The following is a 17,706-nucleotide window of genomic DNA, read 5'->3' as shown; positions in this document are numbered from 1 at the left end:
GCGCCGCCTGTAATGTTGCACGAGAGTAATGCCCCTTGCTGAAGGAAAAAGGGGGATCGGAAGCATGGGTTTGGGAAAGTACAAGAGATACAACTCAAAGACAAAGATATCTAACCACGTTGGGTTTTTATGTTTGTTTGTTTGTTTGTTTTTGATGTTGTTGCGTTTTGTTTTGTTTTTGTTTTTTTGGTTGTACTTTTTGTTTTTTGTTTGCTTTTACTTTGACTGGATACGTTGAATGAGCTTGGGGTGGGGCGGGAGGGGGAGGGGGAGGGCGACTGAGGGTAGGGGTTGTAGGTGTCACGGTTAGTTTTTACACAATGGGCATGCTGCTGTCACTATCATGGTGGTCCTGTGCCACGAACATGAATGAACCTGGATAGGTCGCAAAAAGCCGATGGGTAGAATTGGCTTTTTAGGTGTTTTTTAGCGACGTGAAAGTGCCACTTCAAGTCGTCCGATATCGTCAATCAAAGATGTTCGGACTTGCTGTAGTATTTCACCACAAGGATTGTAGAAAAAGTCACAGTATCTTCGACTTGATCAGGTGTGACCATATAACATTTCTTTGCACGGAATGGGAAGCCCAGAGTGGCATAAGGCAATGCGCAACTCTCAGATAAAAAAAAACTCACAGGGTCATACTGCCCGGGACATGCAGGTGTTAAGGGAAATGAGCGAGCTGACTTGCTGGTAACGCAACACCAACGAGCGGCCTACATTTAGGAAAATCGGAAATCCTCAGAAAAGTCAAAGAATATCAAAAAGAACAGGTACAAGGCCATCACACCATCGATCGCCTCAAAGAAATAAAAGCAGAGAGAGGGAGTGGCCGTAAGTCTAACATGAAAGGTAGAGCACGATGCTTTGCTAATCAAACAAATATCGGCATCATTTCCAAACCAACATTGCGCAAATTTCTTCAAAACGGGACAGAGTCTCTGTGGGCTTTTCCAAATACAATAGACTGAGCAACACACTAGACGCCACGTTCTTGGCATCAGAGATCTTTTCCCATCCCTCTTGCGGCCAATCAGTGGCAGCCTCTGTGCGTGTGTGTATGTGTGTGTTTGTGTGCATGTGTGGTTCTGTATTTTTGAGTGCGTTTGTGCATACGCGAGAGTGTAAGTGTACACAAGTGTCAGTAGAGTTCTGTGCACGTGCGTGTGTGTGTGTGTGTGTGTGTGTGTGTGTGTGTGTGTGTGAGGGGGAGGTGGGGGTGCGGGGGGAGGTGGGGTAGAGGATGAGGTATGCGAGTGTATGCATGCCTACACTGTGGGAGCAACAGGATATTGGAACGTATATATATATATTATATATATATATATATATATATATATATATATACATCTTTGTACATATGTGTGTGGAGATGTGGGCATATGTGTGTGCGCTTGTACAAGTAAGTGTTCATCTCTGTGTGTGTGTGTGTGTGTGTGTGTGTGTGTGTGTGTGTGTGTGTGTGTGTGTGTGCCGTGGAAGCTGTGATACGTAGACTGGAAATGAGTGTGTGGAGGAGGGGGGTAGAGGAGGTGCAGGGTAATGTGTGTGGTGTGTGTGTGTGTGTTGGAGCTTATGTACGTTTGTATGTGTTCGACTGTGCTTTCATATCTGTGAGGCTGCGTGTTCGGTGCGTGTCTGTTATGCATGTGTGGGTGTGTGTGTCTTCATGTTTTACATCTGTTTGCTTTTTTTTTTTTTTTTTTTTTTTACATTATAGTTATTATTTATTTATTTATTTTTGTGTAAGCTTATCTATCATTTATTCACCTTTTTTTTCCCCCCACCCAAGGCCTGACTAAGCGCGTTGGGCTGCGCTGCTGGTCGGGCATCTGCTTGGTGGGTGTGGTGTGGCGTGTGTGGGTTTGTCCGGGCGCAGTGGCGCCTCCTTGAGCTACTGAAACTGAATTCTCCCGGCATAACCACTCAGCTTCACGACTTCAGTTTCCGTCGGGGAGGCGACACTGTGGTCGGGCGGGTCCGTGTGCTCTGCGCCGCATCTGCTAGGCGGATGCCTGACGGCAGCATGGCCAGGCGCGCTTGTCAGGCCTTGAGTGCATGCTTATATATTTGTGTACCTATCCTCTGAGAATGATCTGAGAATTGTGTGGGTGTCTGTATGAATGTGTGTCTTCATGTTTTACATTTGTTTGCTTGTTTGTCATCATTGTTGTCTTATTTGTTTATCTATTTACTTATTATTATTATTATTATTATCATCATTACTACTACCTTTTTTATGTCATAGTTGTTATTTATTTATTTATGTAAGATTATCTATTATTTATTTACCTTTTTTCTTTTTCTTTTTTTCTCTCAAGGCCTGACTAAGCGCGTTGGGTTATGCTGCTGGTCAGGCATCTGCTTGGCAGATGTAGTGTAGCGTATATGGATTTGTCCGAACGCAGTGACGCCTCCTTGAGCTACTGAAACTGAAACTGAAACTTTGCACTGAAGCACATTCTCCAGTCTTTTGCACACTTTTCAAGTTTTTTCGTGTCCTCCTGGATAGCAAGGTGATCAACGAAGGTCCTTATCTGGCGGTACAGTACACAGTCATCTGCGAAAAGGCGCACTTGGGACTTGACTGCTGCTGGCAGGTCGTTGATGTGACATAAGAACAGCAAAGGGCCGAGCACTGTAACGTGCAGGCGCCAGAGTCAGCGGCTACTTCTCGTGATTCCTTGCCATCCAAGACCGACCTTCATTGTACGGCTGATAAGGAAATTCTGTATCCAGCGATGTAAGGGGCCTCTGACACCAAAGTGAGACAGCTCAGTTATGGAGCAGTTCATGTTTTTGTGTGGCACGGTGTCAAAGGCCTTGCTGAAATCCTGTGTGGCTAGATCTACGTGGGTACCCTTGTCAAAGGAGGAGAAGAGGTCGTACATGGTGGCCGGTTAAAAAGCTGAGTCTCACAGGAGTGTCCAGCTCTGATGCTATAGTTCAAGGGAGTCAATGTGTTATGCTCCTAGAAGAACTTGATATGCATTTGAGGTGGTGGCAGTTAATGTGTTCCACTGAACAGTTTGCACGAGACAGCCGGATGTGAGGAAGATTGGTCTGTAATTTTCGGTCAGGTATTTGTCTCCTTTCCTTAAGGTGTTTGAGATATTTGCACAGCGCTTGTCCTGTGGCAGATCCCCTGTGTCTATTGACCACTGGAAGATGTCCCATAGGTCTGGGGCAATGGTCTCCGCAGTTTTCTTAAGACTTGGTTTGCAGTCTGGTCAGTACACCTGTGTCGATGGTAATGTCAGTCGGCAGGTACATCGTTAGCTGTTGGTTGGTCCAAGTGCTTGGTTGTGTCATCATCTCGAGTGAGGACGCTCTTGGACTGATCAACGAGTATTTCTACTTTCACTTTTGTGTCGCTGATCAGTGAACCATGACCATTCTTCTTCAACGGGGCAACACCCAAGCTGTCCTGCCTCCGACTCCCGACGTCAGTACTGCCAGAATGGCTTGCTGTTGTTGGTCCTCAGGCCTTCAGCGACTCGCACACACACACACACACACTCATATTCATATATACACATACACGTGCGCTCGTGTGAACGCTCGCACTCACATACATACACGCATAAAGACACTAATACATAGTACACACGCACGCGCGAGTGCGTATGCACAGACATACAAGCACACACACGCTCGCGGGCGCACTTTCACACACGCACGTAAATAAACACGTACATAAACAATCGATCATATACTCACACGTGTACGCTCGCTCGCTCTCGCTCTCTCTCTCTCTCTCTCACACACACACACACACACACACAGTGTACACAATAGCGGTAACTATACAATCACAGAAGAACTGTCCTACCACAGACTACCTTCACTGAACGATTAGAGTGATCATCAGATAACACTGCCCCCCACTCCCTTAATTAATCCCATGTGCTGACTATCACAGCAGTGCAAATACCAACAGGGACAGTGATTACCTGAGACACACAAGAGATTAGCAATCTCGCTTTCTGTGGGGAATATCTGAGCCTCCACATATGGTTTGCTTCCAACTGGCTGGTCATTACTTTAAACACAGTGTTATACAATGTGCTCCTCAGTTCGCTGATTGCTGTTCATGAGGACAAAGGGCAAGTTCCATCAGTGTCACAGAGACAACACAGGTATCGTATCATATGCAGACTGTCATCAATTAAGATCTGTTTGTAGAACTTTGATACTCCTACCCACTCCCTTACACACACACACACACACACACACACACACACACACACTCATATTCATACATATACATACACGTGTACGCGTGTGAACACTCACACACACACATACACGCATACACACACTTATTCATACACACGCACGAGCGAGCGCGTATGCACAGACATACAAGCATACTGTCACAACCCATAAGGGGTTGCCCATGAACCCCCCGCACCTTCCCAGACTAACACCCCGACAACACAAAACACAGAGACATAGATAAATCAGCTCAATTCTTTACTGTTGCACATGTTGAATACCCTGGTCCAGACACACAAATTGAAACACTTAACTACAGCAATACTTTAGTTACATCATAGCAGCTTGATCAAGACACACTAAGCCCTAATAACAACAGCACAGATCTACGCAAAAAAAACAACAACAAAATGTCAGTTCACTTGAACCAAAATCACGTTCATCGGTTGAAGGACAGCATCCTGAACTGGCTTCAGTCGTACGCCCGCAGAAACGGAGGGGGTGGAAACGGGAGGAGGGACTGTGGGTGAGGACGTTGGAAATATGAGGTGGGGGGAAGGAGTGGAAGTGAGGGAATTTGGAACGGACAGGGCTGAAGGGGAATGACTGTAGAGGCGAACCCTGGAGTTCCGTCGGGGTAGCAGACAGGGGAAACCCACAGGAAAAAGTCAAGGGAAAAAATCTGTAACAAGACTCCCATGTCTCTGTAGACTATGCTCTAACTCGTTATGAAAGAGTACCCCTCCCCCTCCCTTTCCTTAAGCAATACACATTACGCAAGTAGGCGAGTAAGTGGATATTGATGCAGTCGCTTCCACACAACTGCCAATGACAAAAAGTACAGGAACCGCCCATTATTGTTTCTCATAATTAAGGAGTTAAACCTGCATATAATACGCAAGACACATTTACCCTAAATGACAGTCGTTATTTATAATGCTAGTTTCGAACTGCAGAAACAAAACTCAATGAGGTAATATTACAAATCATCGTACTACATTTCCAACACGACACAAAAATGTTTTGGGAAATTTAGACACAGTTTCCATTGTAAAGAAGGTATATTTGAAACAATAAATCGAGCCGAATACATGTCAAAATAACACACTTAACAACCTTATCAATTCCCCCCAAAATATCTAGAAATAAAAGAATATTGGATTTAAAAGATTTCCGTTAAAACAGTCCCAAAAATACAACCAAATGTCACAAGTTACGACACTAACACCACGAGGACAAACTAACAATACAACTCCCCCCTCACCTGTCACCAGGCAAGAATCAGGCTCACCACTGGCCCAGGAGAGAACACGAAACACAGATCCACACAGAGGCAGAAGGGGGTCACACCAGAACCGAACCCCACGACTGTCAAAGAGGGCACCCAACAGCTCGCTTGCTGGAACGGCGACCCTTCTCCTTCCAAAGCTCGGCACCAAAGGCAAAGCAAAACTCTCCCTTTACAACGAGGTTAACTCCGAACTCATCTCAAGAGTTCAGAGCGAGAATGACAAAGGACATGTCAGACACTCATCACAAACAGATTCACGTGCTTCAGTTCGGAACAGAACTGAGCACACAAGAGAACGACAGAGCACAAAGGGGGAGAGAGAAGGAGGGAGAAAGGGAGAGGAGAAAGGGAGAGGGGAAAGGGAGAGGAAGGGGAGAAGAGGGGAGAGGAGGGGAAAGGAGACAAACACACGCACAAATGAATGCTACGAGCCGTGACACATACACACGCTCGGGCGCGCACTTACTCACACGCTCGTAAATAAACACGTACACAAACAATCGATCATATACTAACACGTGTATAATCACACACACACACACACACACACACACACACACACACACACACACACACACAGTGTACACAACAGCGGTAACTATACAATCACGGAAGAACTGTCCTACCACAGACAACCTTCACTGAACGATTAGAGTGATCATCAGCAATCACTGCCCCCCCGCCCATCCCCCCACCCCCGCCCCCACCAATCACTGCCCCCACCGATCCCCCCACCCCCGCCCCCACCAATCACTGCCCCCCGATCCCCCTACCCCCGCCCCCCCAGCAATCACTGCCCCCCGATCCCCCCAACCCCGCCCCCACCAATCACTGCCCGTCCCCCGATCCCCCCACCCCCGCCCCCCCAACAATCAGTGCCCCCCCGGACCCCCTCCCTTAATCCCCTGTGCTGACTATCACAGCAGTGATAGTGATTACCTGACACACACAAGAGATTAGCAATCTCGCTTTCTGTTACTCGTGGGTAATCTCTGATCCTCCACATATGGTTTGCTTCCAACTGGCTGGTCATTTTGAGGCCTCTTTGGACACAGTTTTGATTGGACGAAAAACTTGACCAGAAAAGTTATTCCCGACAGGCTTTGCGGTCAAATGTTGCTATAAAAGAAGAACCTCTTGTAAACTTCTTCACGAATTCAGTTGCGTTCTGAGAACGAAGACACACGTGTTGCTTGCAGCTTGTAGAGAAAAGGTCAATCATCAGCAAAAGGTAAGCGAGAATTGATCATTTCATGTCTTTTGTCTTTTAACATACAGAACGTGCGTTTGTCACTTTGGTAACGATTTTTTTTCTTTTGGTACCCTTTGCTAGTTATTTACTAGGTCGTGTGTGTGTGTGTGTGTGTGTGTGTGTGTGTGTGTGTGTGTGTGTGTGTAGCACTGGGTGTCCTGAACTGAATACATAAAAAAGTGTGTATAATTCCTGTCTCCAAAACGAAACTACACAAACCTTGACTTTGTGCATCTATCAAGGAAACCTATATGTTATACAAAGCTTTGCTGTGTCGTATAATTCCACTCTCCGAAACAAAACTTCAAAACCTTTGACTTGGTGCATCTATGAAGGAAACCTATATGTTATACAAGGCTTTGCTGTGCCAACTTCATGACAAATTTTATTCCCGAACCAAGAAAAAGAATTGGAGAAGATCGTTTAGGCTTTTGTACAACCTGTCTGACCCAAAGAATTTCAAGTTCAGGAAGAAAAAGGAAAAAGAGACAAAAACAACAAAACATATCTATTTCTATGCGTTGTTCGTGTTTGCACGTGTGTTTTTTCTGTCTGTACACGTTGTTCGTGTTTGCACGTGTTTTTTTCTGTCTCTACGCGTTGTTCATGTTTCCACGTGTGTTTTTTCTGTCTCTGCACGTTGTTCGTGTTTGCACGTGTGTTTTTTCTGTCTCTACACGTTGTTCGTGTTTGCACGTGTGTTTTTTTGTCTGTACACGTTGTTTGTGTTTGCACGTGTGTTTTTTCTTTCTCTACACGTTTTCGTGTTTCCACGTGTATTTTTTTCTGTTTCTACGGGTTGTTCGTGTTTGCACGTGTGTTTTTTCTGTCTCTACACGTTGTTCGTGTTTCCACGTGTGTTTTTTCTGTCTCTACACATTGTTCGTGTTTGCACGTGTGTTTTTTCTGTCTCTGCACGTTGTTCGTGTTTGCACGTGTGTTTCTTCTGTCTCTACACGTTGTTCGTGTTTGCACGTGTGTTTTTTCTGTCTCTACACGTTGTTTGTGTTTGCACGTGTGTTTTTTCTGTCTCTACACGTTGTTCGTGTTTGCACGTGTGTTTTTTCTGTCTGTACACGTTGTTCGTGTTTGCACATGTGTTTTTTTTCTATTTCTACGAGTTGTTCGTGTTTCTGCGTGTGTTTTTTCTGTCTCTATGCGTTGTTCGTGTTTCCACGTGTGTTTTTTTCTGTCTCTACACGTTGTTCATGTTTCCACGTGTGTTTTTTTTTGTCTGTACACGTTGTTCGTGTTTGCACGTGTGTTTTTTCCGTCTCTACACGTTGTTCGTGTTTCCATGTGTGTTTTTTCTGTCTCTACACATTGTTCGTGTTTGCACGTGTGTTTTTTCTGTCTCTACACGTTGTTCGTGTTTCCAGATGTGTTTTTTCTGTCTGTACACGTTGTTCGTGTTTGCACGTGTGTTTTTTCTGTCTGTACACGTTGTTCGTGTTTGCACGTGTGTTTTTTCTGTCTGTACACGTTGTTCGTGTTTACACGTGTGTTTTTTCTGTCTGTACACGTTGTTCGTGTTTCCGCGTGTGTTTTTTCTGTCTCTACACGTTGTTCATGTTTCCACGTGTGTTTTTTTCTGTTTCTACACGTTGTTCGTGTTTGCATGTGTGTTTTTTCTGTCTCTACACGTTGTTCATGTTTCCACGTGTGTTTTTTTGTTTTCTATTTCTACGCGTTGTTCGTGTTTACACGGGTATTTTTTTTCTGTTTCTACGCGTTGTTCGTGTTTGCACATGTGTTTTTTTCTATTTCTATGCGTTGTTCGTGTTTACACGGGTATTTTTTTTCTGTTTCTACGCGTTGTTCGTGTTTGCACATGTGTTTTTTTCTATTTCTACGCGTTGTTCGTGTTTCCACGTGTGTTTTTTCTGTCTCTACACGTTGTTCATGTTTCCACGTGTGTTTTTTCTGTCTGTACACGTTGTTCGTGTTTGCACGTGTGTTTTTTTTTGTTTTCTATTTCTACGCGTTCGTATTTCCACGTGTGTTTTTTCTTTCTCTACACGTTGTTCGTGTTTGCACATGTGTTTTTTTCTGTCTGTACACGTTGTTCGCGTTTCCGTGTGTGTTTTTTCTGTCTCTGCACGTTGTTCGTGTTTGCACGTGTGTTTTTTTTCTGTCTCTACGGGTTGTTCGTTTTTCCACGTGTTTTTCTTTTCTGTTTCTACGGGTTGTTCGTGTTTGCACGTGTGGTTTTTCTGTCTGTACACGTTGTTCGTGTTTGCACATGTGTTTTTTTTCTGTCTGTACACGTTGTTCGCGTTTGCACGTGTGTTTTTCTGTTTCTACGCCATGTTCATGTATGTACGAGTGTTCTTCTCTCTCTCTCTGTCTCTCTCTCTCTCTCTCTCTCTCTCTCTCTCTCTCTCTCTCGAGGCCTGACTAAGCGCGTTGGGTTACGCAGCTGGTCAGGTATCTGCTTGGCAGATGTGGTGTAGAGTATATGGATTTGACCGAACGCAGTGGCGCCTCCTTGAGCTGTTGATACTGATACTGATACTTCTACGCGTTATTCGTGTCTGCACGTGTGTTTTTTCTGTTTCTACGAGTCGTTCGTGTTTGCACATGTGTGGTTACATATTTCTACACATTGTCTGTGTTTGCACGTGTCTTTTTTTTTTTTTTTTTGGGGGTGTGTGTGTGTGTGTGTGTGTGTGTTTGTACGTGTGTTTCTGAGTGTTTCTATGCGTTGTTTTTGCGTTGCCTGTGTCACTGTGTTGACCTTTGTTACTGCTCATGCTGTGTGTTTTACCACCTGTCTGTCTGACTTACCTCATGGCTGGGATCTGTTTTCGTTGTTTTCTGTTTGTTTTTTTTCATTTGTCTCCTGTGAGGCATTAGCTTTCGTGGGCTTTAGTTTTGGAGCTGCACACGTTTTCCAGTGTTTGTCAACGTTTGTCTTTTGGCCTTTTATTTTTTTTATTTTTATTTTTTAGCGTGTTTCTGTGTATGCGTGTCTGTTGTTGTATATGTTATCTCAAGGCCTGACTAAGCGCGTTGGGTTATGCTGCTTGTCAGGCATCTGCTTAGCAGATGTGGTGTAGCGTATATGGATTTGTCTGAACGCAGTGATGCCTCCTTCAGCTACTGATACTGATATCGCTGTATTTTCGCGCATGCTTGACTTTGGCTGACATGTCACTCTGGTGGCGTCGATTTTGATGACAGTGTGAAGTGGGACGTTGGTTTGGCATGGTGCGTGGAGGTTCCAACGAAAGTTGTCTGTGATGTTACATGTTTGATTTAACAACACGATCATCAGTGTTGTGCGTGTCCCTCTTCTGGCCAAGATGGGGTGGACAAAGGAAGGGAGGTAATCACTGAGTTTGTTGGAGTTGTCGCCGTGTCGTATACCGACTCGGGAAGGCAAAAAGGAACAGATGACGGATATAACGTTCATGTTGTTCCAGTGAAACATGGCGAACAAAGGTAAAGCCAGAAGAACCAGAGCGAAGACAGCTTCTGTCACCACCACCACCACCACCACCACCTCCTCCTCCTCCAGCCGCGCTCCCCCCTCCCCGCCTTCCGCCTCCTCCTCTTCCCCCTCCTCTTCCTCGCCTACGGCTCCCTCACCCCGCCGCTCAACCCCCGCCACCACCTTCGTCACCCCCACCTCCCCCACCCCCAGCCCCACCCCAGCAGTCAGAGCACTGAGCTATGCGGCTGTGGTCGCCCTCCACCTGTCCCACAGGAGGACCACTGCACCACCTGGCACCACTGCCTCCTCCTCTTCTTCCTCCTCCTGCACCGTTGCCAGAGCCTCCTCCTCCTCCTCTCCCTCCTCCATCACCATTACCTCCTCCTCCTCTTCCTCCATTACCTCCTCCTCCATTACCTCCTACTCATCTTCCTCCATTACCTCCTCCTCCATTACCTCCTCCTCCTCTTCCTTCTCCTCCTCCATTACTAGAGCCTCCTCCTCCTCCTCCTCTCCCTCTTCCTCCCCCTCCTCCATCACCACCTCCAGAACCTCCTCCACCTCCTCCACCCCCACCTCAATCCACAGAGGGTTGAGTTACGCGGCTGTGGCCGCCCTCAAGTTACACTGGAACACCACCGCCACACCAGCTGGCAACACTGCCTCCTCCTCCATTGCCAGATTCTCCTCTTCCTCTCCCTCCTCCTCTCCTTCTCCTCATCTCCATCCTCTCCCTCCTCATCTCCATCTTCTCCCTCCTCTTCTCCCTCCTCATCTCCATCCTCTCCCTCCTCATCTCCATCTTCTCCCTCCTCTTCTCCCTCCTCATCTCCATCCTCTCCCTCCTCATCTCCTTCTCCCTCATCTCCATCTTCTCCCTCCTCATCTCCATCCTCTTCTTACTCCTCTCCATCTTCTCTCTCCTCATCTCCTTCCTCTCCCTCCTCCTCTCCCTCCTCCTCCTTGTCCCCCTCTCCTTCCTCCTCTCCCTCCTCCTCCTCTCCCTCCACCTCCTCCCCTTCCTTCAGCATCACCAGACGCCCCTCTTCCTCCATCTCCAGTAACCAGGTGAGTGCATTGCTCTACGGGGGATTTGATGATTCAGGTATTGTGATGTTTGATACGTATTCAATTTGAGTGTTGCGCATTGTTTTCTTTTTTTGGTGTGTGTGTGTGTGTGTGTGTGTGTGTGTGTGAGTGTGTGTGTGCGTGCGTGTGTGAAAGGTTATATATATATATATATATATATATATATATATATATATATATTTATGATTAAATGCATGTTTTAAACATGTATGTGTGTGACATTGTACAGTCTTTTCAAAAAAGGAATTTCCATTTGTTTGATGTTGTTTTATTATATACCCTTATGAAAATCACGTGACCTGACCTCTGACCTTTCCCTGTTTTTCAGGGTGACGGAAATGGGGCTCAAGGAAGCCATCCAAGGGCACCCTGGGTAAGTGTTGACACCTGTAGTTGTGTAAAACACCCTGGGTAAGTGTTGACACCTGTAGTTGTGTAAAACACCCTGGGTAAGTGTTGACACCTGTAGTTGTGTAAAACACCCTGGGTAAGTGTTGACACCTGTAGTTGTGTAAAACACCCTGGATAAGTGTTATCTGTACCTGTGTAATCCACCCCGGGTGAATGTTGACACCTGTAGCTGTGTAAAACACAGTCAGCAAGAGTTTACACATGTGGTTGTGTATCTCAATGTGTGTATGATGTGGTCACAGGTGTGTACATGGCGTGTATGATGTGGTTATAGGCGTAGACCTGTGTGCCCATGGTGTGTGTGTTGGGGGGTGGGGTTAGAGAAGGTAGTGGTGGGGATGGTGGTGGTCATGGTGGTTACACGTTGTTGATGGTGGTGCTGGTGGTGGTGGTGGTGGTGGGGATGGTGGTGGTGGAAGTGTACATAAAATGTGTGCAATGTGATCACAGGTGTGTACATAAAATGTGTGCAATGTGATCACAGGTGTGTACATAAAATATGTGCAATGTGATCACAGGTGTGTACATAAAATGTGTGCAATGTGATCACAGGTGTGTACATAAAATGTGTGTGCTGTCTTCACAGTACCAGACGCAGAAATGCGCCGGCCGGTGCAGAGACTGCGTGGCGGAAGGTCTGCACAAGGCCCCCATCATGCCCCATGACCCAGCACTGGAACATTTCGTGGCACTGGACTGCGAGATGTTCAAGACAGACATGGGTCTGGCACTGGGTAAGACATTCACCGTTCTTCTCTCTCTTTCCATCATCTCTGTCTGCTCTCTTTTTCCGCCCTCTCTCCATCCTCTCTCTCTCTCCATTGTCTCTTTCCATTCTCTTTCTGCATTCTCTCCATTCTCTCTTTCCATATTCTCTGTCATTTCTGTCTCTCCATTTTCTGTCTCCATTGTCTCTATCCATTCTTTCTTTCTATTCTCTCTCTCAGTTCTATCTCTCCACCGTCTCTCTCTCTCCGTTCTCTCAGTTCCCTCTCTTTCTCAAGTATCTATCTCCACACTCTTTCTCATATCTCTCTTTCCATTCTTTCTCTATTCTCTTTCTTACAGCCTGATACAACAAGGTTCTCTAATGTCTGCCCATGGAAATCAAATTCACACTTGCAAAATCATTTTTCGTCTGTGTTTTTAAATGCCAAAAAGCGTTGACGTTTAGTTGAAAATCATTTTGATCGTTAAAATTATTGAATAATTGGTGAACATGAGTGTAAAGATCTGCAGTAGAAAATCAGGCCTTGTTACTGACGGTTTTTATTACAACAGTAAGTCAGACGTGAGGGTAAGGATTTTGCTGTGATGGTAACATGTAACACATGTTTCAATGAATGTCTTGACACAGCAGTTCCCTATCTCCATCATAGAACAGGTCGTGTTCATTGTTTAGGTCAAGTCACCATGGCATACCATGCAGCACAGCTGTTTTCTGATCTGATCACTTAGTCATGCACTTCTTCTTCATGTCATGTCATGTCACCACAGCGAGTAGTCTTCAGGTTATGTCTCCATGGTAACGAGTGACGTCTCTGTTTTCAGGGCGGGCAACGGTGGTGGACCATACAGGCCGCGTCCTGTGCGATAGCTTTGTCTGCCCCAAAGAAGGGGAACGGGTCATTGATTATTGCACACAGTACAGTGGCATCACGGAGGAAGACATTCAAAAGCATGGCCGGCCCTTTCACATCGTGCAGGCTTTTGTGGCAGACCTTCTTCAGGTAACACTCAGGATTGTTCAGTCTGCAGTGAGGGAAGGAAGGAATGATTAAAGGATTTGGCTGCTGGCACATTACGGTTATACGTACTTCGGAAGTTTGGGGGGAGGGTTTGTTAGCAGTCAGACAGTTGAGTCGGGAAGAAAATACTGTCATTCAGATTAACGAAATGTTGAAGTGAATATGTAGCAATTAACATTATCTAAATCTATGGACTGAAATCAATATCCCTATCCTCTCTCTCTCTCTCTCTCTCTCTCTCTCTCTCTCTCTCTCTCTCTCTCTCTCTCTCTCTCTCTCTCTCTCAGGTTTTGTTTTAATGGATTAAGCAAAATATGTTGTATTATAGTTGAGGTGACATAAGAAATAACCCTTATCACCCCCCTTGTCAATAGACCTTGCAGGTCATGACAAAATAAAACATAAAAGCATCTGTGTTCCCTTCACCCGTCACACTTTGTCACGTGACTGTAAACAGATGATACTACCGACACACAGATTTCAAACAACTTACGACACATTGATCCCTGGTCGTGGCACCTGGTGGGTAAAGGGTGGAGATTTTTTCCCATCTCCCAGGTCAACACATGTTCCGCAGAGATCTAATACACATACCGTAATCCATGCCAACGTTTAGTTGGTTATGGAAACACGAAAATACCCGGCATGCATTCCCCCCGTTCCCTGAAAATGGAGTAGGTACTTCTCCTACATGGCGGGGTGAAGACGGTCATGCAGCAAAAAGCCCGCTGGTGTACACGAGTGAACGTGGGAGTAGCAGCCCACAAATGAAGACGAAGAAGAAGATGATGAAGAATGGTTTCAGATAACTGCCAACACACCGATTTAAAAGAAAAAAAACAGAAACGGAATGATCAGCGTGGTTGGTTTATGCAAGGGTCAGGCATCTTGTGCCTTTTCTTTTTTCCTTTTTCTCCAGCTGATGTGGTGTAGCATATAATGACAGCTGTGTCAGCACCACACTGTGACACCCCCTTGAACCAACAGCGAAAACAGGATGTGTGTACTGTCTGTCCCCAGAACAAAGTGTTGGTGGTCCATGACCGGGTGGGGGACCTCAGGGTCCTGGGCCTGACCCACCCGGAGGAGCACACCCGGGATACCGCCACGGCCGTGCAGCTAATCCGCACGGTCCGACCCACAGGCCGCCTGAGCAAGGTGGGCCTCAAGAGCCTGGCCAGCACGCTACTGGGTCAGTGGACACTGTGCACGTGAAGCAAGGGAGGGGGCTGGTGTGTGTGTGTGTGTTGGGGGGTGGGGGTGGAGAAGGTGGTGGGGGGATGGTGGTGGTGGTGGTGTACACGTTGTTGTTGGTGGTGATGGTGGTGGTGATGGTGGTGGTGGTGGTGGGGATGGTGGTGGTGGTGTACACGTTGTTGTTGTTGTTGGTGGTGGTGGTGATGCTGACCATGACGATGATGATGATGACCATGACGATGATGATGATGACCATGACGATGATGCTTACCATGACGATGATGATGATGACCATGACGATGATATTGACCATGACGATGATGATGACCATGACGGTGATGATGATGACCATGACGGTGATGATGACCATGACGGTGATGATGATGACCATGATGATGATGATGACCATGACGGTGATGATGATGACCATGACGATGATGATGACCATGACGACGATGATGATGACCATGACGATGATGATGACTGTGTGTTGCACCCAGGCCGAAACATCCAGCAGGGAGAACACTGCTCCCTCATTGATGCCCGGGTCACCATGGCGGTGTACCGGGCAGTCCATAAAGACTGGGTGTTCGGCCCAGAGCATCACCTCAGTGCCAGCGGGGGGGCGTGGCCACAACGGGGGGCGTGGCCACAACGGGGGGCGCTGGAGGAGGAGGAGGGAGGCGGAACGAGCCAAGTGGAACCGGCTCATCGTCCGCATGTACGACGAAAGACAGAAGAGGGGTAAGTCGCCACTTGAGACTTCACTGTTTGGTGATCAGTAAAGGACAGTGGTTTCAGATTAAACGATAATGGTGGTGTTACTGCTTATGATATCAGAGTTGGCTATTACTGTGATGATTAGTTGTTCTGAGATCCAGCTTCTAATCATGTATATCTGTGATGACTGGACTGACAGCTGTGGTGAAAGTAATGTCTAATGCACAGAGGAACAGAAAAACTGGGCTTTCAAGCTCACAGTTCATAGTTTTACCATCTGAAATATTTTCAACTAGAGAACAATGTGGACAATAATTATTTTGTCTTTCACACGGCATTGATACCGTCGATGCATTGAGTACATGTAATAAGTAACATTGTGAGGTTTTCAAGGACAAGTTGACATTCTTCGCAACAAAAAACATTATATTGATTACTATCGTTATTTTATGTTTACACGGCTTTGAAAAAAACAAGACAATTATTTTTGAGTACAGAGAATAAGTAAGACTGATTGCTTGAAGTGCATATAGTGTCACCTGTTTTCGACTGGGAGTTGCCGTTAAGAGATCATTACACTGAAAGCTGTCATTATGAGAACACCGTATTGATGGCTGTCGTTCAGAGAACATCATATTGATAACAATCGTTATTTTATAAGTTTGACACCAAGACGTATTGACCACATAGAAATAACACTGTGATGGTTTCAGGCACGAGCTATCACACTTTTTTTTTATTTAAATAAACCTCTTTTTTAAGAAAAACAACACGATTTTATCCAAGACACTTTTGTGATGGGCAGGTGAGTGATCCCCCTTCCCTACGATGGAGGTCTGCGCCACATGACTGCCTGGAGCAGTGCGAGTGGGGGACTGCTGGACAGGAAGCGTCATGAAGTGACGTCATCACAGCTGATGACGTCTGACTGACTGAGTTGAATGACAGAGATAGCGAGTGTGAATGATAGAGATGAGTGACAGAGATACGGAGTTTCAGTGATAGACTGACTGATAGAGTTACATGACAGAGATATGGAGTGCGAGTGATAGAGTTGCTGAAGATGTTTTCAAGAATGATTTTACCATTGATTGATAAAGTTGACTGACGGAGATGTGGAGTGTGAGTGATAGAGTTGCTGAAGATGTTTTCAAGAATGATTTTACCATTGATTGATAAAGTTGACTGACGGAGATGTGGAGTGTGAGTGATAGTTGAATGACAGAGATACAGAGTGCAAGTGAGTTGTTAATGAAGAATTGAATAAACTATGTTGTGAGTATCAATAAAAGCTTGTTTGGCTTTTTCTTGATGAAAATGAATGTCTTTCTGCCTCTTATCTGTCAGTTCCCTTTCCTGCAATGGCTCTGGACGCCCCCCTCCCATACACGTATACACGTGCGCCCGCATGCGCACACATACACACACGTCCACACGCACGTGCGCGCATACACACACACACACACACACGCACGCCTCCTTCCTTACAATGAAATACATAAATCATGTTAATGCAACAAACATAAAACGCAAACTTAAGTGCACGCGTATGTTCGCGCGCGCGCGTACACACACACACACAACCACACACACACACACACACTGGCGCACACACACACACACACACACACACCCACAGCACGCACGCACGTATGTACAAATCAAATTAGTGCCAAAAACTAGGAAAACAACGACGTCATATCATCTTGTAATTTTTCCCATTTTGATCATGTAAATTTCCATACTTTCAAACATACTAGTACTTTCGTCATTGCCTTCAACAAGGTTGCAACAATTCAAAACTGATTTCGGATCAAAATATTTCTTTGAACTCATCTCATTTGAAAGCATTTCGGGCGTGAAATCCGTCTCCAATCACATCCGTATCGTAGTTTCAACAAGTTCGTAATTCACCGACGTTGGAAAATGTTGAGAATAATAACGTCTACTGGTCTCAACAGGTAATTATGACTTCCGACACCTGAAGTGGGTTAATCATGAGACTTTCCAATTGGGGCCGAGTTGGAAATCTACTTTTTGTGCATTAGTTGTTCAGCACCCGGTCTCCTATCTGACTGGAGGCAGCCAGACCAAGATTTCACGTGTCTGCAGTCCCCAGCTGCCCCTCCGGGTCCGTGATTCATGAGTGGCTGCCAAAAATGTAACCTACCTGTAACATTGCCGGGGGCATATAACTTGGGTTGTTTGCACATTTTACCACATCACTGAGGTTGTTAGAACATGGCTGAATGAGTGGATAAATGCACAGTGAGTTAAATATCGAGGGTTGGGGGTGTTTTTTTTTCTTCTTTGGCTTGTTGTTTCTTTGTTTCGTTTTTTGTTG

At 45.8% G+C, this 17,706-nt stretch overlaps 1 protein-coding gene across 1 annotated transcript in view; it reads left to right on the top strand.

The window, feature by feature from the left end:
• The first annotated feature begins 10,066 nt into the window (after positions 1-10,066).
• Positions 10,067-17,706, top strand: part of LOC143283199 (uncharacterized) — a 48,278-nt gene continuing 40,638 nt past the window's right edge. The window contains exons 1-7 of the mRNA XM_076589375.1: positions 10,067-10,089; positions 11,615-11,659; positions 11,940-11,994; positions 12,284-12,431; positions 13,249-13,427; positions 14,466-14,637; positions 15,143-15,355. Coding sequence (XP_076445490.1) covers positions 10,067-10,089; positions 11,615-11,659; positions 11,940-11,994; positions 12,284-12,431; positions 13,249-13,427; positions 14,466-14,637; positions 15,143-15,355 — 835 coding nt within the window. The remainder of the gene's footprint in view (positions 10,090-11,614; positions 11,660-11,939; positions 11,995-12,283; positions 12,432-13,248; positions 13,428-14,465; positions 14,638-15,142; positions 15,356-17,706) is intronic.

Source organism: Babylonia areolata, chromosome 6 (genome assembly GCF_041734735.1).
Source record: "Babylonia areolata isolate BAREFJ2019XMU chromosome 6, ASM4173473v1, whole genome shotgun sequence".
NCBI lineage: Eukaryota > Metazoa > Mollusca > Gastropoda > Neogastropoda > Buccinidae > Babylonia > Babylonia areolata.
This window is presented reverse-complemented; position numbering and strand designations above follow the sequence as displayed.